The sequence below is a fragment of the Astyanax mexicanus genome, chromosome 12 (assembly GCF_023375975.1).
Source record: "Astyanax mexicanus isolate ESR-SI-001 chromosome 12, AstMex3_surface, whole genome shotgun sequence".
Lineage (NCBI taxonomy): Eukaryota > Metazoa > Chordata > Actinopteri > Characiformes > Acestrorhamphidae > Astyanax > Astyanax mexicanus.
The window spans coordinates 40,935,771-40,959,991 of record NC_064419.1 but is presented as its reverse complement, the minus strand read 5'-3'; the positions used below and the strand labels follow the sequence as shown (position 1 = coordinate 40,959,991).

At 38.9% G+C, this 24,221-nt stretch overlaps 1 protein-coding gene across 1 annotated transcript; it reads left to right on the top strand.

The window, feature by feature from the left end:
* The first annotated feature begins 503 nt into the window (after nucleotides 1-503).
* Nucleotides 504-24,221, top strand: adora1b (adenosine A1 receptor b). The gene is made up of 2 exons (XM_007231928.4): nucleotides 504-2,441; nucleotides 20,389-24,221. The coding sequence occupies exons 1-2, from the start codon at nucleotides 2,101-2,103 to the stop codon at nucleotides 21,065-21,067; spliced, it is 1,020 nt and encodes a 339-aa protein (XP_007231990.1). The 5' UTR covers nucleotides 504-2,100; the 3' UTR covers nucleotides 21,068-24,221.

Here is a 24,221-nt window from a genome sequence, read left to right as displayed (position 1 = left end):
ATGTTGTCCGTCGTTTATGGAATAAAACAGCAATGTTCGTTTTACTCAAACATATACATATAAATAGCTAAATCAGAGAGACTGACTCTCTGAATTAAATGATCTCTATTTTTTTCAAGAGCTGTATTATTATTATTATAATTAATATCATTATTATTACTACCTCCATAATAAACCGATAAACGCTCATAAGGCTCACAATATGCTGCACAGCAGTGTTAATAATTAAGGTACACACCCATCCACACAACCAGGCACTACAGTGCCCTGATATTACTACAGCAAACATCCACGGGCATGGCTCACACACACACATACACACACGCACGCGCGCGCACGCAAAGCCTATAAGCAGCCTGGTATCAGAGGCGGAGAGGTGGCAGGGGGCATCCACGGGCATGGCTCACACACACACACATACACACACGCACGCGCGCGCACGCACAGCCTATAAGCAGCCTGGTATCAGAGGCGGAGAGGTGGCTTGAGGTATCAGAGGCTTGGCTGAGTGGCTGGAGTAAGTAGAGGCACAGCTGCGCTTGGGACCTTGGGATCTCAGCTGGGGTTTCTCACCGGTTTCTCGTGTTTCTACTGGATAAAAGAACCCAGATCCTCCTCTCACCGCTGCTCTCCTGCAGCCAGAGCCGCGTTTATCCTCATTCAGCCTGAGAAAAGTGGCGCGAGTGGAAGAAACCGCACAAAGGCGGAGTGCGCTATTTCGGGACAGCGCGAAGGGGGCTGCGCGCGCGGGACCGGGGGTCTGCAGGACCGGATCGACCCAACGCAGGACGGTTCTGGCGGATACAGCCGGCATGGAGCCTCGTGTTTTTACCTTATCCGCGTTTATTCGGTTGCGTGAGAGGAAATACGACGAGTGCAGGTGACAAAAACGAGGACGAGCCCTCCAGTTCCTTTGTTTGGATGGTAATAGTGATGGTGGTGGTGGGCGTGCTGGCGCGCGCAGGTGGACGAACGCGTTGAAGAAGTGAAGAAGACGCAACGTTTATTTATTTTTTTGGTTTGGTTTTAGTTTTATTTTTTGTAGGACGCAGCGATACTAGTAGCCAAGGCGCTGCGATGCTTTCGTTCAGTGTTTTTGGATTGCCTTCGTGCCCGCGAGCGTCAGGCTGCTCAAGGTGGGACCACCGGTCTGGACCACTTAAACATAAATAGCTTTACTACGTTACGTATGACGAACATTAATTGATTGATGGATTAATGGATTGATTAATTGATTGACTAATTGATTGATCTATGGAACTAATAGCAATGGTATCCCAATTTTGGAGCATCACTTATCTTCTCAAAACCATTTTCTATTTGAGATTTGCATGTACTGAAGTGAAGAAGCAGTAAAAAGAACAGTAAAACCAATAAGAATACCTGGTTATTACTTATGGTAGTTATGATGGGTGTTGATTAATTGATTAACCCAATGGAATAGAATGGAGCATCACTCTCCCCAATTGCTTTATCTATTTAAGCTTTTTTAGTTCAACTCAACTGAAGAAAAAACCCTTCCTTCCTCTGTTTGAGGTGTGTTACAACTGGAGAGCAGAACAATTAAGAGCCAGCAAGAACCAGTAAAACCAGTAAGAATGCCTGATATTGCTTATGATGGACACTGATTAACTTAAAATATGGACCTGGAACTCATGAAACATCACACAATCTTCTCAAACCTACTAGTGGATTGCAGAATAAGTTAAAATCAGTGAGAACCAGTAAGAACCAGTGAGAGCCAGTAAGAGCCAGTAAGAATGTCTGATGTGACTTATGATGAACACAGATTGACCTAATGGAAAGGGACCTAGAACTCTTGGAGCATACCTCAACCTGCTCAAACCCATCATATCTTTGAGGTTTCCTACTACTAGATTGCAGAACCAGTAAGAACCAATAAAAAAACAGTAAGAACCAGTAAAACCAATAAGAATACTTTATGTTACTAATGATATACACTGACTTACCTAATGGAAATGGACCTGGAACTCTTAGAGCATCACTCAATATTATCAAACCCATCCTCTTTTTGAAGTTTCCTACTACTGGATTGCAGAACCAGTAAGAACCAATAAAAACCAGTAGGAACCAGTGAGAATGCCTGAAGCCCTGTCCCCATCCCAAGCCCTCTACATGGGCATGGAAGTGGTGATCGCAGTGTCCTCAGTGCTGGGTAATGTGATGGTGGTGTGGGCAGTGAAGATCAGCAGATCTTTGAGGGACACCACCTTCTGCTTTATAGTGTCTCTGGCTGTGGCCGACATCGCAGTGGGAGCACTGGTCATCCCCCTGGCCATCACTATCAGCATCGGGCTCCAGACCCACTTCTACAGCTGCTTACTGGTGGCGTGCACCGTGCTGGTCCTCACCCAGAGCTCCATCCTCGCGCTGCTGGCCATCGCTATTGATCGATACCTGAGGGTCAAGATTCCAACCAGGTGGGCTTTTTTAAGATGGTATTGCATGAAATTGTCAAAGTTCTGAGAGTGGGGTTCTTAGAGTGGGGTTTGTAGAATGGGGTTTTCAAATTAGGGTTCTCATAGTGGGTTTCCTATAGTGGGGTTCTCAGAGTGGGGTTCTTGGAGTGGGGTTCTTAGAATGGGGTTTTCAAATTAGGGTTCTTGTAGTGAGTTTCCTAAAGTGGGGTTCTCAGAGTGTTTTTTAAAGTAGGGGTCTCATAGTGAGGTTCTTATAACAAGGTTCTTAAAGTAGGGTTCTCATAGTGAGGTTCTTATAATGGGGTTCTCAAAGTGGGGTTTCCAGAATGGGGTTCTTAGAGTGGGCTTCTGAAAATGAGGTTCTTAGAGTGGGGTTTCTTGGAGTGAAGTTTGTTAAAGTGGGTTTTTCAAAGTGGGGTTCTCATAGAGTTCACAGAATGAGGTTCTTAGAGTGGGGTTCTTAAAGTGAGGTTCTGATAGTGGGGTTCTCAGAATGAGGTTTTCAATCTCAAACAATATAATCCATGTTAATTATCTAAGCTGTATATATGAATGAACTCCTGTGACAGAAATGAGTTCACCTTAAAATACCCAACTTCACATACAGTTCTACAGAGGATGTGTGGATGCGTTTGGGCATAAGGCGTATGTTAGTACAAGATAGTACCAAAGTTAGTACCAACTGTCCCTCCAAACCATCAAAGACCATCAGTAAACTTTGCATTTTATTTGTAAATCAAGGGAGCAGAGTCTGGAGGAAGAGTGGAGAGGCACACAGTCCAAGCTGCTTGAGGTCAAGTGTGAAGTTTCCACAATCAGTGATGGTTTGGAGAGACATGTCATCTGCTGGTGTTGATCCACTGTGTCATATCCAAAGTCCAAAGTCAAGTTTTATGGAGATGGCGGATTTCATTTTTCAGCAGGACTTGGCACTGCTACATGCTCACAGCTTCATATACTGCAGAAATACAATGTCTCATCAATCTGGCATCCACTATCAGGGGATAGGATATAATGAAGATGCTTAATTAGCTAATACAGAATGCACAGTTTGTTTTCTTTTTCGTATTGGTTGATGGCCATTTTTTAGCAAGTTTTCCTTATGTATTTTCCTTCAGAAAATGAAGAGTGCAATATATTACATTTACATTAACAGCAGTTAGTTGATGCTCTTATCTAGAGTGATCTTACAAGGTTATTACTATAACAGAGAAAGGGCCAATGTAGTGTTAAGAGTCTTGCCCAAGGATTCTTACTGATGTAGCACAGCATTCAGTCACCACCCAGACCTGGAATTGAACCGGGGTGGTGTTATCCACTGCACCACACCAACCACAACATATTAGCACTTTTGTCAGCATGAACACAGAAAACTCACTTTTCCTGCACACATTTCTTATTCATTCTGTTACCTAAAATTACACTATAAATATTATTGTTTGCTTTTGGGCCAAATCAGCCATTTAATTCTGCATAGTCAACATGAATTTAAATACAGGAAATATATTACAGTCAACTGCAAAACAAACCAGTTCTGCCAAAAGTCAAGATAATTAAATAAATAATATAATAAATAAATATATAAAGAAATTGAATGGTTGCCTGTTTTGATGTGAAAATTGTCACATTCTGAATTTGATCAATACCAATCATGTACTGTAAAGAGTTAATAATGGTAATCATTCTTGTGTATATACTCTAAAAGTCACCTGGGCTACAGAAGTCCACTTGCCCTGCATTTTTCTCTATGCTCTGCTGATGCGGTGCTCTCAGATCACGTGGGAATGGGTAATGCAGGGCTGGATAAACTGAGGCATTTCCTTTTAGCAGGCCAGTTTCCCAGACTAGCATTTACAGACTAAGAACAGACTAAGAAGGATTTCCTGTGATGAATCATTATTGCGCTGCAGTTTATTTCACTCTTATTTGACTCTGCAGCAGAATCTCTGCATTAAATACATGTTTAGTGAAGATCTGTACAGATCTGTGAGGTGAAGAATTGGTGTGCATAAATCAATCTCATTTAGTTCAGGCTCCTCCGCAGGGTTCATTATTGCAAATGAAAACTGGCAAGAAATCAACATGGGATTGATGAGTTTTGTGACTGACTCATACTGTATGTTTGGACAAGTTATTAGGTTAGCAATAAGTTCTAGTTTATTAGAAATATTTGTACTGAGCTCTGAGTGATCCATGATCTGTGGATTGTTGGTTCGAATCCTGTGTCATGCTGTTTTGCCTTCAGCAGCTGGAGTCTGAGAGAGCACAATTGGCCACACTTCGCTCTGGAGGAGAAGGCATGTGCTAGCCTTCACCCTCCTGGTGCTGGGGGCATTACTAGTGATGGGAGAGTTCTGATGAGTGAGTGGGGTGATTGTCCTTCCAAATTGGGGATTAAGTAAAAATAAAATAAAATATATTTTTTTTTATTGGAAATTGAACCAAGCTTCATATTAACACAGATTACAAAAAATCCAAACTTAAAATTAAGCAGGCATTACTACTCACAGTGGACAGTGCAGTAGGCGGTATTGTTTGTGACCAGTGTCTACTAGGGCTGCACGATATTGAATGTTTGATGATACATATTACAATATTAAATAATGCAGGGCACATGACGTCACCAGCCCAACCCCCACCCGCACGCTTGTCTCGTGTCCGGACCGATCAAAACAGGAAAAAAACAGCAAAACAACAGTAACCGGCCCTTTAATCAGGCATTTAAATGGCTTTTTAAAAGGTAAATAAGAGCGTTTTTCTGGGATTAAAAGCATGAATTCACCTGTATATCTGCACTGGAAAACTGTGCTGGACTGAGGTGCACAGCTTTCGACACGTACCCACGCTTACAAACACGTGCCCAGCCACGTGGATGGAAGCCATGTGGTTACCTCATGTTTACGAGAAAGTCATGGGACACAATACTAGTTTATGTTTCATTGAAACTATAACACACACACCTACAGCAAACTCTCAGTATACATGTCTCTGTCTGCTCTCAAATTGTATTCTTATTTTGGTCGTTTCTACAGTACCAGACAATGCATTTAACAAATAGCACTGCAGATGTGTAATGCACGCACTTAAATGACCTATATTGGTGCAATCATGTAAGAGTGGGATTACATCATAAATGATGAAACAGTGTAGCAACAGTATTAGCAGCTGCTCCTCCTATGTAGACACACCTGTTTTTGTGGATTTTCTAGTTTTAGGAACAGAATTATGATTAAAAGTGGTAGAGCACATGAGGTCTTTATGCTTGTGAACTCAGGGGTTATTGGTTTTACCCCCCATGGTGAAAAAAACAATAGTTGCTGACTTGCAGAGATGCAGGTCGCTTTCCTCTGACCGTCGCTGTTTTCTCAGGAGATGTACGTACTTAACCCCACTGAACATTTACCCTTTTCCCATTACAGAGTCAGTCTAGGAAAGATAATATGAAATACTGTACTGTAATAATGGATGTAACTAGAGAAAAATAATCTATCAAAATCAATGGGTATCGATTACAGGTCAATATTAGCAGGTTGGACGGATATTGGAAAGAAAAAGAAAAAAAAAAGGTTATAATAAAGCAATAATGTATGCACTCGAGGTTTGTGCTATAATGTGTAATATTGGCACTGCTGGGCTTTGGTCGTAGGCCGAGGCCAGGCTTGCTATTTATTGAAATTTTGATTTTGAGTTAAATAGACAGAAAAATCAGTTCTGTTTGGATATCAAAACAGGTCCATTCAATGGCCCACTGATAAAAAAACAAAACTATAACAATCAAGGAATATCATTACCCAGTAATTATGGAGGTAAATATACACAAATACAAATTGTTTTCATTAAAAGTAAAGTACTAAAAGATTGATATTGGATTAAAAGTACAATAAAACTATGGGTGATACAGAATTTATTAACAGTAAAGTAAAAAATAAAACTAATTACCTACATGCATAAGTAAAACTGTATGTTAACTATACCGTATTTTTCACACTAGGAGTCGCACCATATTATAAGGTGCACTATCAATAAACGTCTATTTCCTGGTCTATTTTCATACATAAGGCGCACCAGATTATAAGGTGCATTATGTGACACGAGTAAGGAACAGGGGCATTCCCAAAACTGTTAACGGTTAGCGGCTAATGTTAATGCTGCTCCAGCAGTGCTAGCCATGTTAGCAGCAGGCTACAGGCTGATATACTCACCTCTAATTGGCCAAAGACCTAGCATTTAGTGCATTTAGCGGCTAATGCTAATAATCTAAATCGTTATTTGTAAGCGTGACAAACATTTGCTAATTTAAAGTATCCGGCTGGTCATTAATAGTTTCATCCTACAGTTTTAGATGAAAACAAATGCTTTTGAAGCCAATAGATTTTATAAAAAGATGTTGCTGCTCTGTTGCTGCAACGTTAAGCTTTTAGGTTGCTAGGTTACCTGCATGTCGTGGAGTAACACATGGAGAAATTCGGATATCTCCTTGATAGCAGCACTCATAGAATGCCTCTCAGCCAATCACATTGCAGGGTCAGATCTACCTGTGTGTATAATCCTGTAACAATTCTAGTCGGAAAAATCATACACACACTCACACTGTGTGTGATGGCATATAGTTAGGTGTGTGTTATGCGAGGTCATGTAAAGGTCCTGTGAGGTCATAGAGTGTTTAAGTAGTGAAATGCTTTGGTTTAAACTCATTTAAGCTCATTTTAAACGTTAGTACTTTTTGAAGATGTGAAGAATGGATTTCATTTGAAGTATTTTAAGCTGTTCTTTGATGTATATATAGTAAAGATTGCTCCTCGCTTGGGGCAAAAAAAATGCTCAGATGTTGTTTAACAGGTCTATTTACACTGACATGCTAAAAGTGTTATCTCAGGGAAGGGCATGGGAACCAACATATTGTAGCATAGTTTGAACACACTAACAAAAACACTGTAATTATTACTGGATAGCCTAGCATCGCTGTCCTCTTGATGTGTCCTTTCTGCGCTGGGGCTAGTTAGCTTTTATTTAGCATTGCCCCAATTGCTGTCCCAGGATTGGCCGTTTCTTTCCTTTCTGATGTGTGTTTAGCTCCAGTTTGAGAATCAGGCAAAAAAAATGTTTTAGCCTAGCACAGATCCTAGAATCAAAATCATTTCCCCCGATTTTACTTTGATTCATGTAGAGTTTGGGCTCCCATTCTGTGGCTAACACTGGCACAGGAAAATCTGCAGTCAGAAGGCCTGGTCACATGTTAAAAAAACTGTGGGGCTTTCTTTTAAAGGAAAAAATAAATTACAAAAGTCCAATTTTTTTAAATGTTTTTGAAAATTTTTAATACCCCAAATTATTTTTCTTTTGTTGAGCAACACATATTCCCATAACTCGAATTGTGTGGAGGTGATGAGCTGCTCTCCAGCATCAACAACACCATAGCTGTCACATTTACCATATATTTTACCAGATTTGCCTGAAGCTCGCAGAAGTGGGCTTGGTGTATGTACATTTTGAGGGAGTAAATGCTGTTGTTTTAGGTAAGTAAATAAATAAATAGGTAAATATCATATAGATTCTTGCAAGTGGAAAAGAATCACACTCTTTTCACACATTTAATTAAATCATTTTGCCCAAAAAATTAATAGAATAATCACAGTCCTAGCTGTTGTAATGAATTAGGCTACCTTTATGTCACAATGGTAGCTTTTATATTGGAAGACAAAATCATTTTTTGAACACAGGCAGGAGCTCTTCTGTTGCTGTACAGTTGCTGTACAGTGGTATGTATGTCAGCTTTGGTCACAGGACAATTATTTGAAAATTATTTGTTTGTTTGATTTATATATTGGGGGTTTTATTGAATCATTAAATATTCTGCGACCAACATTTTTGACTCCTGATGTAGCAACACATATTCCCATGACTAGCAGTGTGTGGAGGTGATGAGCTTCTCTCCAGCATCAACAACACCATATTCGCTAGTTGTAACAGTTACCACTTTGGAAACTTTGACTGACAATCCCAGTAGTGGGCTGGGTGTTAAAGTGTTTGATCTTTATGGTTTGTCTTTGCTGTTTGTTCCATGTATTAAATTCAACTTTTAATATTCAACCTCACCCTGAAAAAATATAGGTTGCCATTTTGGTCTGTCTTAAGAAAAATATAGAATATATAATCTGCCTCACTGTGGTACTTTTGGTGACCCTGGTTAACCCTGTAAGCCTGTATTAGTCTGCGTAAAGAAAAAGGCTCAAAAAAGCCTAAAGGCAAGATTAACAAACAGAAAGAACCGTGCGAAATTTGTCCACTAAAACAGAGCGAGCTCTGCCCCTCAGTCTCACCCCTCCAAAATGCCACTGTGTCATCTCTAATGGCACGACTGCCAGAGGTAACCTTTTGATCTAAAACACACCGTATGCAACGTGCTCAGCAATCCAAGAGCCACAAATTTCCACAGCTGCAGAGCTGCTGTGCTCAGGTTATACTTCACTTTGATGTCTTTGTGTGTGAACACACTTATTTTAAGCTGCAAAAAAAACTGCGTTAGGATGAAACAGCATTTAAAACGAGGGAGAATAAAAAGTACACAAGTCGTAAACAGCATACGGCAGATGAATAGGGTTAATATAATCCGCAGAGCCGAGGACAGATGATTAATTCATGATGTAATGATTAATGATTAATTCAGGATGTATTGATGGAGAATAAAATGTACAGTCATTTATTGCGCTTTATTAAACTCAGCTGCTTTCTGCAATTGCTCAGTATAATGTTATTTATTGTATCCTATTATAGTTTATTACTGTCAGTACCGGTCTGTGGGAGGCATAAGAGGAAGTTTAAGCAGAGATGAATTGTCTGAAAGGCAAAGAAAGAACAGACAAGTGGGTTTTGTTACTGTTTTTTTATATTATTACTGAATCAGAATCAGATTCAGACTTTATTGGCCAAGTATTTGTTTTTGGTAGCTCATATCAGTGCATGATAATTTACAACATGCCACAGTAATAGATACACCCATCCTAGACACACACACACACCTACACACAAAAACCCACCTATATACTTAAAGCTCACCTTCCGCGAAAATCCGATTTTTCTTGTTTTTTGTGGAATACAGTAGGTCTCTCCGAGTTGAATGTGTACACCTGCACATTAAACTGTTTTGCAGCCCCCATTGTCTGCAGGAGCTAATCAAAGAAATCCCCCCTCCCCCCCTCCGAAAAACGGGTGAATTTTGAATTATCTTTCTGCCTACGTAGGCAGAAACTCACAGACCAGCCCACCTTGGCTCGAGAAACTCCCAGAGGCGGAGCTGAAGCGACGCAACATCACCGCTCATCAGTTAGGAGGTGGGAGGCAGTGAGCGGCAGAGCGGTGGAGGGGCGTCGCAGTGCTCCTAGCCAATCAGAGGAGAGATATTTGCATGCTATTTGCATGTATGAATATTCATGAGCAAAGCTGGAATCCGGTCATTTTGGACACACCCCTAAAACAGTCCATTAAAAAAGAGCTATACAGAGACACCTGAGCACTTTTTTTTTACAAAAACGGCTCACATGTCATTCATTCATACTAGAGACCACAACTAGACATTTTAAAATGAAAGAAAAAACGACGGAAGGTGAGCTTTAACATGTACCAATTTATACATTTACAGTGAAGTAGTGCTTAGTGCAGCAGTAAAGGATATAGTTCAGACTGAATTAAATAAGGCCTATAAATATGACAGACATCTCAAGTTGCAAAAGTTGATTTCAGGGAGGTTACCTCCCCCCCCCCCCCCCGGCCAAAAAAAAACAAAACAAAACAAAATTGCACACACACCAAAGGATAACGAAACTTTACTTTTATATTATTTTTTTTGGGGGGAAAAGGCCTTTATTTGACAAAAATTGACAGTTACAATATCACAAAAAATTGCACAACATCAAAAACATTTCATATAATATTACAATAATTATTAATATTGCCTCCGCCATGATCTGCTTTTTCTCTCAGTCACTGAACAAATCCCGTCTGGGAGGGGGGAAAAACACTGCCCGCCCACATTAAAAACTGATTGGCTGTCTCACAGACCCTTTGCAGAGAACAGGCCAATCAGAACCATCTCTGTTTTCTCTCTCTCCTTCCCACACACGATTAGAGAAAAAAAGTCTGTCGTCTGTGTGCGTTTGTGCGCGTTGTGGGGCACTCTTTCTGAATTCCGGGAGATTATATGTGACTCGCGGGCATCAGGGAGCCACTACCGAAATGCAGGAGACTCCCGCAGCTTCAGGGAGACTTGGTTTGTCTGATATGAAGAACAGGACACTAATTGAAATTGCAGAATAGAGTTATCTGAGGTACTATCAAAACATAAATAAGAAGTACAGAAAGAGTGAACAGAGTGAGAGAGAGCCTCCTGGATATGGATTGTATGTAACAGCCATGTATGTATATAACAGACTGTATCCAGAATGTTGTGTAGTAGTGTGTAACTGTTCATGAGTGTGATGGCATATGGGAAGAAGCCTCTCTGTAGCCTGGTGGTCTTTATCCTCAATTGGCTAAAAACGTTGGCCTGAAGTAGAGCTCAGATCGGGGCCAAAAAATCTGACCTGACCCAGCCTGAGTCAGGTACATGTTCTACCCGAGCCCGACCTGACCCACCCCATAAACTGTCATTATGAGCCAAAGCCTGATTTAAACCTGACATTTTTTTCAGTAAGAAAAGCATTAAAACTTTTTAAAGCTTTTAAAAAACGTTTTGGGGCTGTTTGAATGAGCAAAATCGGTTTCATAATGATGTTAAATAACATTGCAACACTAAAAAAGCTTAGACCTGTTAATAAAAAATATATATATATTTTTAAGAACAGCTACACAGCTGTGCATGAGCCCCAGAGCTGCGTGATTATAACATTCTTGCTTGTGCAACTTTTATTAAACTTTGATTTGTTACTTTTCTATATTGTGATTATCATGCCATAACTTTATATAAAATAGATATAGCATTTAAAAAAAAAACGACGCCTACATTACAGACCATTTTCTTGAGTCCTACCCGATCCGGCCCGAAGAAAGGGATAGGAAATCTCGGGTTTGGGTCGGGTTGGTGCAGAGTTCTAGCAGTTCTAGCCTGAGGGAACCCGGGTGTGAAGGATCAGGGACATTTTTCTCTGGATGCCTTCTGGTTCTGGAGGTTGCAGATCCAGCAGTGTGGGTGACTTCACTCTAATGGTTCTTTCTGCAGACATGCTGATGCAGAAAATGCTATCTGCTATCATTTGCATTTTAACACTCACATTTGTGAAGTCTAACATTAGCATATCAGTTTCCCTTGAACATTTATTCATTCATCTTATAGAAAGCTATTTTGGTCGGACATTTACAACTGGTTTCAATAAATAAGATACTTTATTTTACTTACAGTGATGTAATCTAATACATGGGCAACTTAAACACAAACATATATTAAGTCATTATTCTGTGTTATAAATATTATATACTATCTTGTAAGTTGTACTTGTTTATATATATATAAAAAAATGACAGGTTGCTGCACAGTTTGTGTAGGTCAGGGGTGTCCAAACTACGGCCCGCGGGCCATTTGCGGCCCGTTTCCTTTTTTGGAGCGGCCTGTGAGGTATTTTAGAAATAGAATGAAAGTTGGCCCGCTATTAAGCAGGTTTTTATAATGTGAGATTCAAAGTTTGAACGCTAGGTGTCAGAAACGAGCCAAAGAGTCTAAAAGCGGAGATGGTGCGCATTTCTATCACAGAAAAACGGGCCAAAGAGTCTAAAAGCAGAGAGGGTGCGCATTTCTAGCGCAGAAAACCGGGCAAAAGAGTCTAAAAGCAGAGAGGGTGCGCATTTCTAGCGCAGAAAAACAGGCCAAAGAGTCTAAAAGCGGAGATGGTGCGCATTTCTATCACAGAAAAACGGGCCAAAGAGTCTAAAAGCAGAGAGGGTGCGCATTTCTAGCGCAGAAAACCGGGCAAAAGAGTCTAAAAGCAGAGAGGGTGCGCATTTCTAGCGCAGAAAAACAGGCCAAAGAGTCTAAAAGCGCGGAGGGTGCGCATTTCTAGCGCAGAAAAACAGGGCAAAGAGTCTAAAAACGGAGAGGGTGCGCATTTCTAGCGCAGAAAAACAGGCCAAAGAGTCTAAAAGCGTGGAGGGTGCGCATTTCTAGCGCAGAAAAACGTGCCAAAGAGTCTAAAAGCGGAGAGAGTGCGCATTTCTAGCGCAGAAAAACGTGCCAAAGAGTCTAAAAGCGGAGAGTGTGCGCATTTCTAGCGCAAGAAAACAGGCCAAAGAGTCTAAAAGTTGCCGTAATTAAGGAGTTTAATATTAAGAGACATCATGAAATTAAACATCAATTTGAAAATTCTTAGTTTACACAACACTGTCAAAGATAAAGATAGTAAGTCAAGTAAAATGGTGTGTAAATGAAATAATCAGGAAAAAAGTATTATTTAAAGTGGTATATTTCATTATTTGTTTTATTACAGAGTGTGGCCCGTGACTTCAAATATATTTCTCCTTCTGGCCCCAACAAAAAAGTTTGGACACCCCTGGTGTAGGTCATCTTTGGTCACAGGACACTGCACACAGGATGCTGTCGGTAAACTATTCTCAGTGCAGCAGTGAAACTGAGGTGTTTAAAAACTCCAGCAGCACTGCTGCAGTATCTGATCCACTTGTATACATAGCACAACATATTCTACTAACACCTCACGCACTACCACCATGCTAATCAGTGCTAATCACTGCAGTGCTGAAAATAAATAACCCATCACCCAAATAATAATAAAAACAGCTGCTCTGTGGTGGTTTTCTGTCCTGTGGGGTCCTAAGTATTAAAGAAAAGGGTGAAAGAAGGATAATAAATAAGTATACAGAGAAACAGATACAGAACTACAGCTTCTTCCACCTTCATTAACTGAAACCTATGTGCCTTATTGCTCTTTATTAATAAATAAATTAGAAAATATTGTTTTCTATAATTAAGATGCAGCTGTCAGCACTGTGGCCTAATGAGGCAACTTAAACTGAAATCATGTCTGTCAGCAAATACAGAGAGCCGTGCACAAAACATTTAATGACAACTCGTCAACTTGAACGTTGCATCAGTGTGTTTTAACTGATGAAAGCCTGAGTGCCTCAGCGAACATTACGTTAAATTATTTCTTACTTAAAACTCAGCAAAACACACAGAGAAGAGATCCACCTCATTTGTGTTTGTATGCAGAAGAGGAGATAAAATTTGCATATGATTTAAATTAGCTGGAAAGTGGTAGTTGTGTGTTTAGTGTTTTGCTGCAGGGATTAAAGCAGAGATATATCTGCATAACAACAGTAACTTTGTGTATAATTATTGAACATTTTGCTTTCTTTTTTGCCACTGAATATTTTTTTATTTTATAGTTACTTTTGTTAAAATTGACATTGAAAATTTGCAAAAAATTTAATAAACAGTGTATTATTGTCATTTTAATTAAAAGTGGTAGTCCATATTATTTTGTTTCTAAACTGAAAGCAGGAGCATTGCTAAGTAGAAAAGAATATGGATAAAATATTGTGTTAAATGGTACCAGTGTGCTGGAACTACCATTCCTGCTAAGCCTAATATAATATTCATTCTAAAAACTGGGGCGTCGGGTCGCTTTTCGCGGGAGTTCTTCTTTTGGCCACGTCACGCGTCTTTACGTACTTACGTCACACGTACAGCCTCTAACGTGAGCGGCTGGTGGAGCAATGGAGACTTCAGAAGGAGAAATTTGGAGTTCAGTAGCTCATTCACTCATAGTAAAAACAAAGTGTGTAGTTAAAGTAAAGTTTCTGACTGAGCTCTCTCTCTCTCTCTCTCTCTCTGACTGAACATAACCTGGATTCGGATTCATCCACTCTGAAAGGAGACCACATCACACCCGCCCAGTTTAAAATGATTCTTTTGCATGTTCGGTGCAATTACCCATTCTCACCAGAGAGGGCCCTAAAATCCCAAAACTTACAGACATCGGCTTTAATTTTCTACAGAAAGATTTTACACCTGAATACTATAAAATTAAATTCTAAAATACAGTTTAATTGCTTAGCTGTGGATTGTTGCAGACAGTGACCTGCATCCTGTATAAAATGCATCCAATCCAATCTGCTAAAATCAAAATCAGAATACATATTAGGTGATAATCTACCATCATGTTTATCTGATGAAGCAAATGCTCTTGTATAATGATGAGTTCAGGATTTTAGAAATCCGCTGAGCTACTAACAGCATCTCTATTGTTTTATTGTTTTTTTGTTTTTTTTTGTAAAAATTGCACTCCTGGTCTTTTTGTTTTGCTGATATAATAAGGCTGCTATGTGAGCAGATGTAGGTGGAGGGTGTAAAGTTGTTTGGTGTGATGATGAAGTGAGAATTAGGGTTTATACAGGGCTGAGTAGAAGTTTGCAACGTGGACCATCTGTTAAAACTAGGTTATGTATGTTATACAATTTTTTTGTTATATATATATTATATTTAATATATATATATATATATATATATATATATATATATATATATATATATATATATATATATATATTAAAATTGAAATAAAATAAAATCGTTACCAGATTGGTATTTCACAGTCAAATCTAAAATGAAAAAGCTAATTGTAAAAAAACAAATAAATAAAAGCTACACTTTGGCCTTGCCTTTTCATGAAAAAATATGTAATGGTCACATTTTTATGTATTAGTCCTTGCAGTGGGTTACCTCTCATAGTTATGTTCTCCTGGTTCTTATTGTTGTAATCAAGGAAGATTGATTTTAGTCTGGACCTCTACCCACTTTTTTGTTTTTTGGTGGCCATGGTAATAAAAAAAAACATGTACCGCCACCCCCGCGACTGCATTTTTAAAATAGGGCCCAATTTGGTGGGAAAACCGCAAACCTGGCAACTCTGGGTGACTTGTTTATCTTTATATTATCACTGTCCAATGACAAATAAGTATCTCTAAAACAGCAACTTTACAGGAGAGGAATAAAACCTTTCTAACTTTCAATGGAAGTCAACGTAAAACTAGTTTGTTTCAGGTCATTTTGGAGAATTTCTATTGGTTCATTAATTAAGAAATTGTGACAGAGACTAAGGGACAGTTTGACTGTTCAAATTATATAGTAAACTAAAAGTCGACAAAAATTGAGTTACTTGTTTTTCATTGGACAGTGAAATTTGACTGATTTATTGATTTATTGCAATAATTTAAAAAAACAATTTATCGTCTATAAAAAAAACTGTTACCAGTTATCTTGACAAGCCTACTCACATGTCTTTACAGTGTTCTTAAGCTTCCACGGCATGTGGCAAAAGTCATGGGATACTGTGCTTTTTCCTATCCCATGACTTTGTAGGATGTCACCATCCTTATTCTAAATGGTTAAACATGCACATACTGAGAGGAAGTGTTGGTGTGTAATATTATAGAGTGTGACGGCTGCAGAGGGGGAGCTGTCATGATGAAATTAGTGAATGCTGTGATTGGGGGAGGCAGGTGTTCCTTATTAGAGAGGAAGGACTGGTTTCTGACCCGTTGCTTGATGCTGTAGTCATGGTGAAATGGCCATTCTAGCACTAATAAAGAGGCGTGAAGGCTCAGGGTATTCACTAGGCAGCCAAAATTCCTTTCTGCTAATCACCTCCTGCAATGGTAGGTATTTGAAGAAAGCCAATAATAGCGCTGAATTCGGAACATACTTGCTGTTAATGAGGTCCATTCATAAGAAAAGGGATGGGTTCACCTTTGTTAGGTCATCTTGACGTAGGCTTTCACTATTTAGCAGACTGAGAATTCCCTTTTTTTGTTTAAAAAGGGTTGCAATCATATAAGATTTTGACGGTATTATAACCATATCAAATAATATGGTGATATTTAAAAATGACCTTGAACACACAGAATTAGAAATATGACAGAATAGTACACATGCACTGGATGGCTGCTATGATATTTAATTTCTTGAAATGATCTGATGGTGGTTAGCTGTTTTTCTGAGCTGGATTTCTGGCATATAGTTGTTGACAGGCTGAGCATACAAAGGCTTACATAAGTTTAGGCCCAATTCCATTTCGCATCTATGCCCTTGTCCCTTGTTTTTGAGTGTCATCCTTAGGCCTGTCACAATAATTGCAATATCGATTTATCGTACAATAAATGAACATGACCTCAGTATTTTTTTATAATCGTGATATCGTCTGTTGTGTTTATCAGTGAAGAGTATTTTGGCCAGTCATACACACAGTGTGGACTAAAGTAGGTGAATAAACAAGTATATAATTCCCAAACTAATGATAATAATGATTAATATTTTATTGCTGTTTTTAAAAAAGTATATAATTACTTGTTTATGCTGTTCTGTTATCATTTTGTCAGTGGCTCTTAATAGTCTTACAAATTTGAAAATATTGTGTATCGCAATAATTTCTGGGACAATATATTGTCCACAAAACATCTTATCGTGACAGGCCTAGTCATCCTTCATCGGCTTCATCAAGTGTTTGAATTCCTCCCCTTTAGAAATGGAAAACAATTCAAGATCCTGATAAGTCATCCAAAGAAATTAATAAAAAAAGAACACTGCTTCCTTTGCTTCTAGCGGAGCTCTGTAGGTGACCCTGCCAGCCTATTGTGATGCCAAAGAGCGATAAATATCAGTGGCTATCTTATCCTGTTCTGATTCCTTAGTGAAAAAAATTAGCTATACATTAGTTTATTGTCTGTTTTTTTCTGTTACACCTTAAATACAGCATCCATAATAACTGATGCTGTACCATTTAAGGTGGAACGTGAACTGTACTTTCTTTGCATGTTAGCTAGCAACCAAAACATTCAAATAGTGATGTTTTATGCTTGTAATGAAGAAAATACATTTTCAGATGCAATCCTATATGTGATATAGGCCTGCATTCACATTGTGCATCAGAACAGGCAAACAAAAGGAAAATTCAAGCTGTCCTCATGGTATTGACACATCTTGACAAGTTGTCCCCATTAACAATGGCTGCTTGTTATCTGTCTTCTCTTGATGAGCACAAACCATCACTGATTGGTGGAAACTTCACACTAGACCTCAAGCAGTTTGGACTGTGTGTCTCTCTACTCTTCCTCCAGACTCTGCTCCCTTGATTTACAAATGAAATGTAAAATTTACTGATGATCAGTGATGGTTTGGAGAGACGTGTCATCTGCTGGTGTTGACCCACTGTGTTTTATTATCAAGTCTAAAGTCAGTGCAGTTTTGTTTTCCCACAAAATCTTACAGCACTTCATGCTTCCCTCTGCTACTGACAACTTTTATGGAGATGCTGATTTCATTTTCCAGCAGGACTTGGCACACTGCCCTCACTGCCAAAAATCAATTGGTCTTACATAATATTTAAATTTTCTGAGACACTGATTTTTGGGTTTTTATTGGCTGTAAACCATAATCATCAACAATAAAAGAAATAAACGCTTAAAATAGATCACTCTGTGTGTAATACATCTATATAATATATGAGCTTCACATTTTGAACTGAATTACTGGGATTAAAAAAAAACTTTTTAAAGATATTCTAGTTTTTTGAGCTTTCTTGCACTAGTATTTGCAGGAAGAATGGGACAAAAAACACCAAAACACTTTATTGCTTGGTATCATTTAACGCCAAACATCTTGTAAGATTAGGTGAGAAGAAATTACAACATTGTAATGTAGTAAATGCTTTTCTAACATATAATATGTTGGGTTAATTCTGCCTGCAATAAGATAAATCTCAAAGTATTTTATTTATGAGTTTATTTATTTTTGGGTTGTAAATACACCCTTATTTTCATTGTAACTTAATGTAACATAAGTGTATTATACATTTCATGTTGTACAATTTGTTTATCTTTAGTTTGTCTTTTAATTTTGACACAAACATTGTTAAAAGGTCACTGACATAAAAAAAAAGACAAACAACAAGATATAAGATTTTGTTCAGAAAATCATTCCTTTAAAGGAAGTAATTTATTTGCTAATAAAATGAGGCCAGTGCCTGCAGGAGACGCAGTAAAGTGGGGTGGTGAATAGACGCAGGTGCTTTAACAGTAGATGTGATTACACAAAACACACAGGGAATGCAAAAAGAAATAGCCTACAAAGTGCTGCAGATTGGAAAGCACATTGTATTCCAATGGGACATCCATTTAGTGAAGTGTATGTGTGACTAAAGCAATCTTCTGGGTGATGGAACTCTGCCTTGTTCGATGGGAATGATTCCAGTAAGATAGAGCTGGAGAAGAGAGCTCTGTTCTATACTATCACGTTACATTACCACTCTAGAACTGCTGTTAGTGATTCTGTCAGCAACTGCTGTAGCTGAGCTGACCCTTAAAAGGACAAACTGGACATTTATGGAAATTAAAGCATGGTGCGCTTGTTTGTCAGGCAATAAACGGTTGTAGACCCTCGCCATGAACTTTTCTATTCGTTTTTATAGTGAAGCCAACCTTGAGTACACTGGGCATTCCAAAACATGATAAATGTGAGTGTCAATACTTAAGTAAGACAACAAATGGTCCTCTTAATAGGACTGCATTCGCTGCAGCAGTAACAGAGTGGACGATTTATTGTGAACAACTGACAGGGGCTTTTTCCTTGACAGGGATTAAGCACAGCTGTAGACTGTATTTTCCTTTCAGTGGAAAATCTGATCTAAAATCTAATTTAAAATGCTGTGTAGCCCAAGACTACAATTTTTATCCCTGTATGGAAAACTAGCCTATAATATTTATTGATGATAAGAAACCTGAGACCTTATTCTCAAGATTTTTTAAATTCTTTCTAATATGATTAGAAATCACTTCATACTTAACTTCAGACTAAACAGATTTTTTATTTTCTATAAATATTCCCGCCATGTTAAAATCTTTATCATACAATCATTAATAGTACTAAATAGGGAATTTCTCTGAATGTGTAATACTGTATTTAGAATTGTTTTCTGTAAATTAACACTAAAATACTGCCAGCAAGTCATATTTCACAGTATAGAAAATGGTAACTTGCTCCTATGACCTACAACACTGCGGCCAGACAGTCAATCATTAAATAAACTACAATTGTATAACTATATAAAATATACCAAAGGGAAGATAAACACAATGATGGTGAGAGCTAGGGGTGGGGGAACATGCCCATTATGCATATAAATTATGTCACGAGCCAATAGGATATAAGATGCACTTTTTGCGTAACATACTATGTAATGTTGCCGGTAATTTTTTGTATGTGTCTTACCTTTTCAAATTAGACGTATTTAAATATTTACTCTGATTGCTATGAACTCTGGCCAAACAAAGTGAGTGCACATCGTTGCTTCAAAATTATTATGCAGATTCTATAAGTCATTTTTTTATGCTCTATAATTGTGTAAAAGTTTAAACATTTTCTCAAAACAGTTGTAAATTCTTGTGAAACTTGTTCAATCTAACTACCCGTTTTTTCCTCATATGTTATGGGTTAATATACAGATTGCAACTGTGTTCATAACATTACCCAAGATGCATTGCTTTCTACAGTTTAACAATGGAACAATGAAATTAACTGTATTATACTGGGACAAATACAGCAATTATTTACAGTATGCTGCAGCAAGTTATAGTTAAACAACAATACACGAGAGGGAGTGCTATAACACAAAACATATTGAAGACATGGCGTTTATTCACTGTGTCTATGACATCCAGCGGCTCCCAGTGGTGTATAATGACATCGCATTTGGTTTGTATTTGGCTTGTAAGCGCTGCATCGTTGCTAGGTTACCTGTATGTGGCGGAGTAATACATGGAGAGCTTTGGTTACAGGGCATTATCGGCTAAAAATGTCACTCATAAAACACCTCTCAGCCAATCACATTTTAGGGTCAGAACTAACTGTGGTATAATTGATATTGAACCATCTCTTTTCTTTCTCCTGCAGCTACAAGCGAGTAGTCACTCCCAGGCGAGCCGGATTAGCAGTGGTCGTGTGCTGGACGGTGGCCTTCATAGTCGGGCTGACTCCGATGCTGGGCTGGAACAATTTACACAACCTGCAACGAAGGAACGGCTCGCTCGGCCCGGACCTCATCATCACCTGCCAGTTTGAAAATGTCATCAGCATGGAATACATGGTTTACTTCAACTTCTTCGGCTGGGTTCTTCCTCCACTGCTGCTGATGCTGGCTATTTACGCCGAGATCTTCATCATGATCCACAAGCAGCTGAACAAGAAGGTCACCACCAGCCACACCGACCCCAACAAGTACTACGACAAGGAGCTGAAGCTGGCCAAGTCGCTCGCTCTCGTCCTCTTCCTGTTCGCCGTCAGCTGGCTCCCGCTGCACATCCTGAACTGCATCACCCTGTTCTGCCCGAACTGCGAGAAGCCTATGTTCCTCATCTACATCGCCATCCTGCTCACTCACGGCAACTCGGCCGTCAACCCCATCATCTACGCCTTCCGCATCAAGAAGTTCCGCATGGCGTTCCACCGGATCTGGAAGCAGTACTTCTGCTGCAAGGAGGCTCCGCCCATCGAGACGCAGTTGAGCGAAAGACTAGACAAGGACCACTTTGGCCCTCAGCCCATACCTGCAATGGAGCACAATAACATTTGACATTGGAGCACCAGGGGAACTCAACTCACAGAGCAGGCGGCTGAATACATTGGCCACTCTTAGCGACATATTAGTGTCTATTTGAATGTAAATCGGCGCACCGTCTGCACAGGCCATTGACTGCAGTCGTCAGAGCGCAGAGTCCCATTACAGGAGGATTATGAAACATTATCACTCCACCAGGAGTCAAAGTAGAGCGAGACCAGACAGTGGAATTAAATCATAAAGAGAAGGGAATCTGAGATACGGCATACTGGAAATGAGACTTTCTGAATTGGATACTTGTGGAAATGTTTACTCCATCAAAGGCTTCTGTGGTAAAACCACAGGGAACCGTAGCTAGCCTACAGGTCCAGCATCACTCGAGTTATTCAGAAATCCAAAATGTGCAATACCCTCGTCTCAAATGGTGCATCATCTGAAATCATCCTTTCGAAATGTTCTCGACGCTATGAATTTCAATTTTTACTACTAGTAAGAGTACGGTTCCTGAAAGAAAGAAAAAGTATGAATGTAATACAGAATACACTGAGGATAAACTGGTTATAAAATGTTATAAAATGATAATCAATCAGTTCCTGAACCTACTTCCAATAAGTCCATGAGGGAAGATGTTGAAGGGGTCGATGAGAGAATAGAATATTGATTTAAAAAAAAGGCAGGAAGGTCTCTGTAGAGTTTAATCTTCAATTCTTTAAAGCTCAGCATATTTGAGCTGACCCAGCTATATATATATATAGTTAAACAATAATATTTCTGTAAAAATACAATTATTTATTTAAGGGCTGCACAATCAGGTAATAATCATGTCTGTTAATTGAATTAACTCAAATTTATGTTGCATTGATTAAAAAAAATGGAATATCAATGTAACAATGAATGATTGACTAAAATCAAAACATGTATACTTATTTATTAATATGCCTACAAGGGGTGTCACAGGTTCAACAGAGGATTAAAACAATCTTTAATGGAACATTTACAACAGTGTAGCAAAATAAAGGTAAAACTGTAGCACTGATGTAACTCTCCTCAGGATGTACTCACACTAGGCCATCTGTACCATGCCTAAAGACATTTCCTCGAGAGCCTGATTCAGTTAACCATGTGATGGCTTCGTACCATGCCTGAGCTTCACCCAACCCCACCTCATTAAATGGTTAAGATGCACTCGCTATTCGTTAGCGGCCACTCCTGTTAGCAACCAAAGCCTAGTTTGTTTGATTAGTGTGCTACACGAGCCGTGCCCGAGCCCAACTTGCTAACTGTTAGCAGCCTCTTCTGTTAGCAATTATTTTCCCCAATGCCTGAGCATGGTACAGTGAACCATGCCTAAACCTAACTCTTTTCAACTGGGCACGGTAGACATAATCATAATGTGATTGCTAAGTATGTCCGCTAACTGTTAGCACCAAATAACCATTACCCACAGTAGACTATATAGACTAGTGTATTTATACTATACAGACTAGTATAAAAAATATGTGCCCATTAAAGTAAAGTGAGCCATAGGTGGGCTCAGGCTAGAGCTTAGATCGGGCTCAAAATATCCAGCCCGAGTCCATGTATGTTCTGCCCAAGCCCGACCCAATCCGCCCCATACGCTGTCATTTTGAGCCCGAGTCCGATTTAAACACGACATTTTTTTTAGAAGAGTGTTAAAACTTATCTTTTAAAAAACATTTTCAGGCTGTTTGAATGAGCGAAATCGGTTCAGAATGATGTAAATTTACATTGCAACACTGAAGAAGACCTGTTATTAAAGAAAAATGTTTATGAAGAACAGGTATCCAAAAGATTAAAACACAAACGATGCGAACAATGATCCAACACCTGTAAGTTAGGCTACAAGAATGATGTCTGAATAACTTTTCTCTAATCTAATATAATTTAACATGGTTTAAGAATAGCACATTTCTAAACAAACAATTTTTTTATATTGAGCTTATAGTCTAAGTGCAAAACCACAAAAAAAGTGTGCACTGCGCACTTGTGCAGCTTTTTAAAAATATTGTGATTATCACGCCATAACTTAAAATAAAATAATAATAGCTTTAAAAAACAGACGCCTACATTACAGACTACTTTTCTTGAGCCTGACATCGGAGAGAATCTAACCTATAGCTCAGGCACAGTTCAGCTACACTAAACATGGTATGCAACACATCTAAAATGATCGCTAACCGTTAGCAACCATTAATCATTCCCCCACAAAGGCTGGTTAGTCTGACCAGTGTGTCAGGCCTGTACTATGCCCAAGCAGTGCCCAAGCCCACCTCTTCAAGTGGTTTGATTGGAGTTGGGCACAGTTCACGTCAAACATGGTCGCTAACTGTTGGGGCACACCAACCTTTCCCTGCAAAGCCTAGTTTGTCGGTTTGACTAGTGTGAGAGTTCTGCACCGTGAACCATGCCTGAGTCCGATTGGAAACGGAGGCTTGTACATGGTTCAGTAGCAGTTGGGTACGGTGTGCATATCATGTGATTGCTCACTGAGCCACGGAAATTAAACATGACGTCAGTGATGCTGGTGCCATAAAAACCTCATTACATGAGTCACTGTTCTGCGTAATCGATAAATCTATAAGAAATGTAAGCGCACCATCATCTATCAGCTTACTCATAACAGCTCCCAATAATCATTAGAGTTAATAAAATCTGCAGAATTAAAGTTTTGTGCATGCGGCAGTTAATGCACTTTTGGTAGTGTTGGGTAGCTAGTGTGAGGACACCCTCAGTTTCTTTAAAGATTTCTTTGGTACATCTGTGGCTGTGTTTGAAATAGCCTTCCACATGCTAATACATGTGCTTATGTACTAATTACGCATTAAAAGTAACAGGCATCCCAGTATGCAGTATTCTAGTAAGATACCTAGATTACAGTATGTATTTTGGTTAAAATTATAAAAAAATATCACAAAAAGGCAAATTTTACATGAGAAGCTAAAGCATTCTGGATTTTTAGACATAGTGATGTAATAGGTTATTTTTCCAAGTCAATCCAGTCCACTATTGTTATTGTTCCCTTTTTCATAAAACCTTTATACAAAGTAAAGGAAGTCTAGGCTAAATGATGCAGACAACTTAAAGTACAAACATATGATGATTTTATTTATTTATTTATTAATTGACAGTAACATTCTGCTTCTCATAT

Excerpts from the sequence above, each read along its gene's own strand:
- adora1b (XM_007231928.4), top strand. The coding sequence starts at position 2,101 with ATGCCTGAAGCCCTGTCCCCATCCCAAGCCCTCTACATGGGCATGGAA. Across the intron at positions 2,442-20,388 it reads AGGGTCAAGATTCCAACCAG|CTACAAGCGAGTAGTCACTC; the intron begins GTGGGCTTTTTT and ends TTTCTCCTGCAG.